Here is a 10,520-nt window from a genome sequence, read left to right as displayed (position 1 = left end):
ATCAGTTGGTGATTAGGATGATCAAGTCAGGAAATGGAGAAGCAAATTTACAGATCTGATCATTTTGTACCCATGTAGGAAGTTCAAGAATGTTAGATAAAATATAACAAACCAATACTAAATTACAACTTTTGTTCATGATCTCTCAAAAAAGTCATGCTTGATAAAGTCTTTATTAAACTTTACATATGGACACATTTCCCATTTGTGACATTTCAGACATGCCAGGTTACCCAGTGCAAAATTCTGTATCACAATAAAGGCAGTGTACAGAAAAATTCCAGGAACAAAAAAACACTGGAGCTACAATAGTAATTAATCTTTAGATGAAATCACCCAACTAGACTTTGCAGCTCTAAAGCAACACCAACATTTTGGCAGCAAAACTCTTTTTAAAAAAACTGTCCCTGTCACATAATGCACCCTTTGACAGGTGACCTGCAAATGTCAATTCAGCTGTAGTTGTCAAGAATGCTGTAATTTGCTTAAGTTCAGAAAGGATATTTTGTAATCAATTTATTGTACAACAGACCGTTTTGCAACAATAATACAACTAGTTTGCTCAGATCATCTTATTGTGTAATTGATATACAAATATGTTAACTTCTCATTTGAGTAAATTACACAAACAAAAATAAGGTATGGAATGCATTCAGTTCCAACTCCTATTCCTTAGTTATTAAATAATAAACTCAGGCCATCAACTGGAGGAACACAGCAAGTCCACTACCTTTCTGGTGAATTCATTCAGGAAGCCCCTTTGGCTTTCATGTTGGTCAACAACACTTCATTTTTACGACACTCCTGCAGATTAGAACAAATTAAACATTAAAAAGAGGCTCTCTCCCATGGAGAAGACATTTATTTATAAAAAGTACTTAATTTTACATTTACAGGACTTCTTGACAACTTGAAAAAGTAATTATCTGAAATTGATTTAAAATCAGAAACTACCATGATTTACACTAATTGCCAAGAGTCTTCTGTATTATATTATTGTGATATGCTTTTAGCACCAATTGGAAAACTGTGGTAGTTAGTATTAACACAGACCAGCTTGTTAAAAAAGTTAGCTCATTTTCTCGATACCTCCCCACACCACACTAATCATCTAAAGTCTTTTATTCATTTTTTTTGGTAATTATTTATTTTTATGGGATGTGGGTGTCGCTGGCTAGGCCAGCATTTATTGCCCATCCATAATTGCTCTTGAAGGTGGTGGTGGTGAACTGCCTTTTTGAACTGTTGCAGTCCATGTGGTGTAGGTACACCCATGGTCATGTTACAAATGGAGTTCCAGGGTTTTAACCCATCAACGATGAAAGAACGGCGACATATATCGAAGTCAGGATAGTGAGTGGCTTGGTGGGGAACTTCTAGGTGGTGTTCCCATTTGTCTGCTGCCTTTTCCTTCTAGATGGTAGCGGTTGTGGGTTTGGAAGGTGCTGCCTAAGGAGCCTTGGTGAGTTTCTGCAGTACATCTAGTAAATAGTACACACTGCTGCCACTGTTAGTCAGTGGTGGAGGATGAATGTTTGTGGATGGGGTGCCAATCAAGCGGGCTGCTTTGTCCAGGATGGTGTCAAGCTTCTTGAGTGTTGTTGGAGCTGCACCCACCCAAGCAAGTGGAGAGTATTCCAACACACTCCTGACTTGTGCCTTATAGATGGTGGACGGGCTTTGGGGAGTCAGGTGGTGAGTTACTCGCTGCAAGATTTCTAGCCTTTGACTTGCTCTTGTAGCCACAGTATTTATATGGCTAGTCCAGTTCAGTTTCTGGTCAATGGTAACCCCCAGGGTGTTGATAGTCAGGGATTCAGCGATAGTAATGCCATTGAATATAAAAGGGGCAGTGGTTAGATTCTCTCTTGTTGGAAATGGTCATTGCCTGGCACTTGTGTGGTGTAAAAGTTACTTGCCACTTGTCAGTCCAAGTCTGGATATTGTCCAGGCCTTGCTGCATTTGGACATGGACTGCTTCAGTATATGAGTCATCGTGAATGGTGCTGAACATTGCACAATCAGCAGTAAACAGCAACAAGCAGCCTTCAATCATCTACACAGCCTTCAATCCCTTAGTCCTCGGATTTAATTTTCTCTCACCAAGACCCAAATTGAGTGTTTCTGTTCAGGTTCCACATGACTTCCCTTCCAGTTACTGGATCAGCCCTACTCAACTTTAATGGTCAAATAATGCAGCTAGCCTCCCCAGTCCCACCTGAATCTGAAGGTGGGTAGGAGGAGTATAAATACTGGAAAACCTTTTAAATGGTATTAAATTCTCTACATTGTTTTCTACCTCAATCACATTTTTGTTCTTGGTGACAATATATTTAAGACACCTGTAATGTGATGTTTAAGTCACTCATTTCCAATTTGATTAATTGGGCAATTTACTTATATTTAGATCATTTGATTGATTTGACTGACCATTGTAACCTGTAGATCAAATTGGCCTGTGCTAAACACACAATCACTACTGGCTTTTAAAATTACTACAAATCAAACCCCTTGCTGCTAGGCAAGCCATCGGACTGCATCCAAGCTCTACTTTCCCATATACCTCCCATGTTTGTGCCCCATGTTCCAGCCTCTTCCTCAGACCTGGAGCCTGCTCTCCATTCCAGCTCACTATACCAGTTTACATCCAGCCCACACCTGGTGATGAAGAACACCTCACTTCCAGTGAGAGAAAAAGAGGCATGAGGAAGAAATTGCAGAGAGAAAACTACAGGAAACAAGTTTAAATGAAAGGAAAGTGAGAAATATTAAATGCAAGTAAAAAGCAAAAAAGAGAAAATGACAAAGAAAGAAGCAAATAGACTAGGAATAGACAATTTTGATCAGTGTTGAATGCTATGACAGTAGTCTTTGTGCTTTTAAAGTAAGTCATTCTCCTTGTTTCATGTAATTACTGAAATTGTTCCCTTTAATCACATTAATTATGCAAATAGACATTACAGCATTATCACAAAATTTGACAAAGGCTTAGTTATATTTCTTTTCCCTACTATATTCCTCTTGTTCCTTTGGCCATTCACCCATAAGTGAAGCAATCTGCGTAGACATTTGCCAAAATTATTCAACTGAGTGCTTTGGTTTTTCTTCTCAATGTCGCTTCCAGGTGGTACAACAGCATTCACAGTTTTACCATACAATAACTCTTGGGCACTGACCCATGTCTACTTCATAGCAGTGCACCAAAATGCTATTTGAGGATTTATACTAAATAGTTTGAAGCATGCTAAAAACATTCCATTACCCCAACCTCATTTGTCCTTTCTTCCCAAATTCTCAAAGGATGCCACTCAAAACTACAAATGACAAATATTATCCCTACAAATCTCCTTATTACACAAGGTGAAAAAATGCATTACCTCTTTAAATTCTTTGACAGTTTTGAAGTACAGACGTTGTTTCTCCAGCAGTTCAAGGTACTCATCATTCAACTGATCACGTCTCATTTTGTTTTCTTGCTTTTTCTTCTCCAACTTGGATTGGGAGGGTGGAAATGCAGGAAAGAGGACAAAAAAAATTAAACAGTAAAGAATTTTAAAATCACCAGCAATTAACTTGTAATGAGGACTATACTACATTTACGACTGCAAAAAAATCAATTAAACATGGACGCTAAGAATGTAAAGAACATCCTGCCTTACGGTTCTTGATCATTGGAGTTGCTGCATTTTTGGGTAAGATGTTAAATTGAAAGTCTAGTTTGTGTTCAGTGGATAAAGATTGTATACCATTTGGAGTGCAGTGCGTTTTTCCAGTGACCTGGCCAACATCTGCACCTCAACCAGCTTCACCAATGGGATCTTGCCATATGCAAATTGGTTGTCTGATTAAATTACAAAGCAACAGTGATAGCACTTCACAAAGTAATTAATTGGTGAAGCACTTTGCGGCATTGATAATAAAACACACAAATGTCAGCTTTCTTCCTTTCCACTATCTATTTTCATGTTCTCAAAAACAAACAAGTAATTTATAGAACTATGGAAAAAATTAGTTCCACATGCTACTGTTTCTGAAATGTATTCGAAGATCTTCCATGACCAGTGTGCTCTCTGTCCAAGTAGGAAGGAGGCATTACTGAATCTGGTGCTGGGGAATGAGGTGGGCCAAATCAACCAAGTGTCTTTGATCACTTGAGTGATCATCGTATCAAAGTTTAGATTAGTAATGGGAGAAGACCAATCTAAAGCAGAACTCCTAAATTGGAAGAGGCTCACCTTCAATCAGATGAGAGGGGATCTAGCCAGGATAAAATGGAATCAAAGATTGACAGGAAAGGTTTTAAATGAACCATGGGTGATTTTAAAGGAAATGTTTCAGCTACAGGCTAGGTACATTCCAAAAAGGGAAAAATGGTAACGGGAACCCTAGCCAAGGCTCGTTGGATGATGAGGGAGATTAGAGATTCTGAAACAAAAACAAGGTCGTATGATGCATGTCAGAGAGAGAGAACCAGGCCAAATACATTAAGTTGAGAGGGGACCTGATGAAGAAAATAAGACTGGCAAAGAGAGAATGAGAATAGAATTGCAATTAACATAAAAAGGAACCCAAAAATCTTCTTTCAGCATAGAACAACAAAGTTACAGTGCAAAAAGAGGCTATTCAGCCCATCCTGTCTGCATCAGCCAAAAAGGAGAGAGAAATAATGAAACTGTCCAGCACTTGGTCCATAGTCTTGCAGGTTACGGCACTTCAGGTGCAGATCCAGGTACCTTTTAAATGAGCTGAGTCTTTCAGCCTCAACCACCAATTTAGGTAGTGCGTTCCAGACATCCACCACCCTCTGGGTAAAAAGTTCTCTCTCATGCCCCCCTCTAATACTTCTACCAATCACCTTAAACCTATGATCCCTAGTAATTTACCCCTCAGCTAGGGGAAACTACCCTATCTTGGCCCCGCAGTTTTGCACACCTCAATTAGATCACCTAATGTAAATAGTGAACAGGTAGTAAGAGGCTGGAGGAGTCTATTAGGGTTAAAGAGGGTGATATATGCCTAGGAGTGCAGGGCAAGGCTAGAATACTTTGTATCGGTGTTAGTATGGAAGAGGATGCTGACAAAACAATTGTTAGAAATAGTGCTGGTAAAGGTAATAGATGGGGTGAAAACTGAGGCTGGATGTTCTGGAAAGGCTGGTTATACTTAAGAGTGGATAGCAGAAGGGCTTACCATAATCTTTCAATCTTCCCTAGATACAGGGAAGGTGCCAGAGGATTTGAGTATATCAAATGTGATACCATTTTTCAAGAACTAATGCAAGGATATTCCTAGTAGCTACAGGCTGGCCAGCTTAGCATCAGTGGTGAGTGAGGTTTTAGAAACAATAGCCAGAGGGAAAAAAAAAAATCAACAGACATGGAGAGGTTAGAGTTAATTCAGGAGAGCCAGTCTGAATTTGTAAAAGGCAGATCGTGCTTGACTAATTTAATTTTTTGATAAAACAAAGGTTGATGAAGGGAAAGCAATGATGTTGTCTTAGATGGGGTTTAAGAAAGCATTTGACAAAGTACCACATGAAAGGCTAGTTAACACAATTGAGGTTCATGGAGCAGCAACAGCATGGACAAAAAATTGGCTCAAGGACAGAAAGCAGAGAGTGTCGTAGTTAATGGTTATTTTTCAGACTGGAGGAGGGTAGACAGTGGAGTTCCCCAAGGTGCAATGCTAGGAAATCTGCTTTTTTATATATGCATAAATAACTTGGATATTAGAACACAGTAAAATTTCTAAATTTGCCAACGATACCAAACTTGGAGATGTGGCAGACAGCGGGGATGAAATCAATCAACTGAAACAGGATATAGATGGCTAGCAGATTGTGCAGACATGTGACAGATGGAATTTAACAGTGTGAAGTGATGCATTATGGCAGAAGAGATAGGGAGAAGCAATATAAAGTAAATGGCACAGTTCTACAGTTAACAGGAACAGAAGGACCAGGGGGTCCATGTGCATAGATATTTTAAGGCGCAGGGCATATTGAAAGAGTAATTAGCAAGCGTATGGGATTTTGACTTCGTAAGTAGAAGAACTGAATATAAAGCAGTGAAGTTATGCTGACTCTTTATAAAGTACTGGCTAGGCCACAAGTAGAGTATTACATCACTTCCCAACTTTAGGAAGGATGTGAGGGTCCTTGAGAAGATGTAGAGGCGATTTACCAGAATAGTTCCAGGGATGAGGGATTTTAGCTACAAGATTAGGTTGGAGAAGCTAGGGCTGTTCTCCTTGGAGCAAAGGAGATCGTGGGCAGATTTGACAGAGCTGTACAACATTATGACAGGTTTAGATAAGGAAGACAAAGAAATGCTGTTCCTATTAGCTGATGGTACAAGGACTAGAGCAACACAGATTTAAAATTTTGGGCAAGAGATGCAGCGGGAAGCTGAGGAATACTTCTTCTTGAATGCAGCGAGTGGCAATGACCTGGAACCCACTGCCAATGAAGGTGGTGGTAGCAGACATAATTAATTATTTCAAAAAGGAAATTAGTTGGGAACTTGAAGGAAATAAACAGGTCTACTGCAGGGGAATGGGACTGATTGGATTATGTTACAGAGAGCTGGCATGGACTCACTGAGCCAAATGGCATCCTTCTACGCTGCAATGACTGATTGACTCCTTAAACATTCAAAGAATTCATCTCGTTTTGTTCAGATGCTCTGTTCAGTTCCAGATGTTCCATTTATATGAAGTATTAATCTTAATTTAAAAAAATGTACAATCGCTATGTTCTGCACTTGAAATTTTCGTTTCCTCCATCCCTGCATTTAACATTCTTAAAATCTTTTTCAATTGTACCTTTACCCTACTCTAAATGGCTTGGGTTAATCTTTTTTCCATCTTAAAATGCATTTTTCCAAATGAACATTCCAATATTTCATATCATAATTCTGCCAAACGGAATGTCTGAAAGTAACTGGATTATTACCTTCATGCGATTCTGCTTAATACCTTCCACAATCTGTTCCATCTGGCGCAAGAACTGATCTCGAGCAGCAGTGGCAGCCATTGCCCTAAAAAATATTTCAAAATGGAAGTTTATGAAAACATTGCGCAGTGCAAGCTAGAAACAAATCAGATCAAAGATGATGTTTAATATTTTATAGGCTAACCAGACATAATTCTTTGCAATCAACTGGAAAGTAAGCTTTATTCTTATTCAAACTTCTTTAAATGTATTATTCTCCACGTTTGTACATCCAAAGAAAATGCACAAATGTCATGTGACACTACCATCTTCCTGCATTGGGAATACTAACCACCAAACTCAAAGGACACTATCCTTCAGCTTCTCCAAATCATGGTTGTCTTATGGAGAAAGGTCAAGTTGGTTCAACCTATACTCATTGAAGTTTAGAAGAATGACAGTTGTCTTATTGAAACATGCAAGATTCTGAGGAGACTTGACAGTGTGGATGCCTGGATGGATGTTTCCCCTTCTGGGGGAGTCTGGAACTAGGGGGCACAGCTTAAAAATAAGAGGTCTCACATTTAAGACAGAGGAGCAGCAATTTCTTCTCTTAGAGGGTCGTTATTCTTTGGAATTTTCTTCTTCTCCAGAGAGTAGTGGAGGCTGAATCATTGGGTATATTCAAGGCTGAGTTAGACAGATTTTTGATCATCAAAGGAGTCTAGGGTTACTGGGAGTTGGGAATTCAGTTAGGAAAGTGGAGTTAAGGCCAAAAGGCCTACTCCTGCTTCTGTTTATGATCTTATGGTACATTCTATATTTATGTAGTATTCCACCTTCGGAATATTTCTGATCTATGTTAAGGAAGAATTTTAGATTTGAAGAGGGGAAGAAGAAGCTGAGTAACAATGATTAAGAATGCAGCCAATACTTCCTTCCCATCCTTTCCACCACACATGAAAGCAAATATAATGATAGTAATGGACCAAAGAAAGGGATTAGGAGTGGCACAAAGTACAGTATCTACACGCTATGGAAATTAAGGGAGGCGATTGTACAGCACTTGCATGGCCAGGTTTGCAAGTCTAATTTCTTGCAATTATTCAAATGAGCAATTGTGCCTAAACCATTGTTGAGAAACATAGCTAAATGCAAAAATGCCTCACTCAGAACCATAAGTCAAAGGGGATTAATTTATTACATTGATGATTGATTGGATGATCCAATTGAATCCCTTTGATTCAAAGTTCTAATGTCAAATTAGAAAAATACACTTGCACTAATCATGCATTGAGAACTTCATTATTTTGATGATTTTATGGGACTTGGCATTTAATTATGATAATGCATAGTGAGGGCATTAACTAAGGATAAACAATTGCAAGATGTCAAAGAACAAAATTATTTCACTAAATCAAGGCAAAGTAACATAGGCAATATGCCAGTTTAAAAGGCTTAGTGCTGTTTTTGGAACAAATTTCCTTAAAGCTTGCATATGGTGGGTATCCAGGAAGCACACAGTGCAAGCAAGCCTGTTGACCCAGACAAAAAGACATCGCCAAAGTATGGAACATGATTAACAAATGAACTTTATAACCTCAGCAAAGGTACAAAAGAGTGTGGCTAACCCTGTCTTTATTCAACTTGCATGGTACTTACTGTTGAAAGTTATCATGAATTGAATTCAACAAGTTAACCTGGCAAAAGGAAAGTTGGATCAGTTCTTCAGACAAGCATCAATATAATATTTGTGTAGTACTTATAGTTCTACTGAAGTTTTAGTCCTTAATGGACACAACTTTATGTCTTGCAATAAATAAATAAGCTTATACATAAAAGTCAAAACATAGGTATAGCCAAAACCCTCAGGGAAAAAAGCAAAGGATGCTTCGATCTTATGGGAGGTTATCGGTTAAGTGTTTCGGACTGTTCACAGATCTGCAAATGTTGTGAAACAAAAACAGACCACATTGCATTGATGCAAACTTGCGAACATTCCTCTAATAAACATATGTTCACTTCAGTATTTTTGTAATTTGAAAGTATGCATTCGCACTTGTGGTAACTGTTTAAACAATTTCAATAGGCTATAAATATATTGGAATGTTAAGCTATTAGATCAGTTTCAAGTGGCTTAGTGGGTAAGTGAATCACTTGTGTGGTTCTGAGCAAAGATCAGAATGTCTTAGCATTGATGTCTGTTCTTGGAAAATCAGTTCAGAACTAAACTAAGCTTAACACCACTGGATCAGAGGGAGATTTAAAAAAAAAATCAACCCGAATTTCTGGAAACAAACATTATTGGATGCTGAATAAGGACAGGATTGGACTCAGCTACGATGACTAGCATAGTCAAGTAGTTTGCCAAAATTCATTGCCAGGTTAAGTTGACATAACCAGTTCACAGCAGAACTTGCAAAATCAAAGTTTAGTAGTATTTCAGGTGATAAGTGAAAATTGGATGGTGTGGGGAAAGGGACATATTTGATCATGCATTGTATTGCTCAATTAGTTTGAATCTTTTTTTTAAAAAAACTGCCTGTCTTGTCAACAGGCAACCTGCTCCCAACTTCCTTCATCAAATGTAGCATGGAAGATTTCACCTTTGTAGAAAAAAAACCTAACTTTTCCCTTTTCATGACTTTGGTTTCCCCTGGGCATTGCACCATTGCCAAGTGTCCAAGTTGCTCTGCAACTCCCCAAGAGGTGTGCAAATGACCCAGGCTATTTGTTTCCCTTCTTTCTTCATCCCCCTTTCTATCATAGTGATAACAGTCTACGTGGCTAAAATAGAAATTTCTGTGCATGCTTGTACACACATCAGTTTGGTAATATTTGGTGTCTTCTGCATGTGTAACCTCTATCTGGCAATTTGTGCAACTTTTTTTAAATTCATGTATGGAGTGTGGACATCACTGGCAAGACCATAATTTATTGCCCATCCCTAAATGCCCTTGAGGAGATGGTGGTGAGCCATCTTCTTGAACCACTAAGTCCATTTGGTGTAGGTACACCTACAGTGCTATTAAGGGAGGGAGCTCCAGGTTTTTGATACAGCAATAGTGAAAGAACAGCAATATATTTCCAAGCCAGGATGGTGTGTGATTTGGAAGGAAATTTGCAGGTAGTGGTGTCTGCTGTGCACATGTTACCCTTGTTCTCCTAGGTATTAGAGGTTGGAGGTTTGGAAGGCGCTTTTGAATAAGCCTCGACAAATTGCTGCACGGCATCTTGTAAATGGTACACTGTTCCGACTGTGCTCTGGCAGTAGAAGGGGTGAATGTTTAAGGTGGTGAATGGGGTGCTAATTAGAAGGGTGCAAATCCCAGCTTTCTTTCTGTCCAAGCTAACCAAAATGCCTGTTTTGTTTTCTCAGTTCTGAATGGCACAAATTTGAAAAACATCAATAATGTCCTTTTACAGATTTCTGACTGATGATCTGAGCATTTATCATTTTTTTAAAAAAAAACATGCCAATGTGTAACATTTGCAGCTTTCAAATAATTTTTAGATAGAATGTAGAAACTTTGAAGTAGCTTTGGATGAGCCTATTTGCTACAATTATTTCAAGTGTTAAACAGTAAGC

General features: G+C 38.6%; 1 protein-coding gene across 3 annotated transcripts in view; it reads right to left on the bottom strand.

Moving 5' to 3' along the window:
* Positions 1–501: 501 nt before the first annotated feature.
* ccdc93 (CCC complex scaffolding subunit CCDC93) overlaps positions 502–10,520 on the bottom strand; it is a 58,435-nt gene continuing 48,416 nt past the window's right edge. For all 3 annotated transcript variants that reach the window (XM_078552401.1, XM_078552402.1, XM_078552403.1), the window contains 4 exons: positions 8,594–8,631; positions 6,953–7,037; positions 3,378–3,491; positions 502–804 (listed from right to left, as the gene is read on the bottom strand). In XM_078552401.1, coding sequence (XP_078408527.1) covers positions 748–804; positions 3,378–3,491; positions 6,953–7,037; positions 8,594–8,631 — 294 coding nt within the window. In that variant the 3' untranslated portion in view covers positions 502–747. The remainder of the gene's footprint in view (positions 805–3,377; positions 3,492–6,952; positions 7,038–8,593; positions 8,632–10,520) is intronic.

Source organism: Cetorhinus maximus, chromosome 11 (assembly GCF_964194155.1).
Source record: "Cetorhinus maximus chromosome 11, sCetMax3.hap1.1, whole genome shotgun sequence".
NCBI classification, from domain to species: domain Eukaryota; kingdom Metazoa; phylum Chordata; class Chondrichthyes; order Lamniformes; family Cetorhinidae; genus Cetorhinus; species Cetorhinus maximus.
The sequence above is the reverse complement of the archived record's forward strand: the minus strand, read 5'-3'. Positions and strand labels throughout refer to the sequence as shown.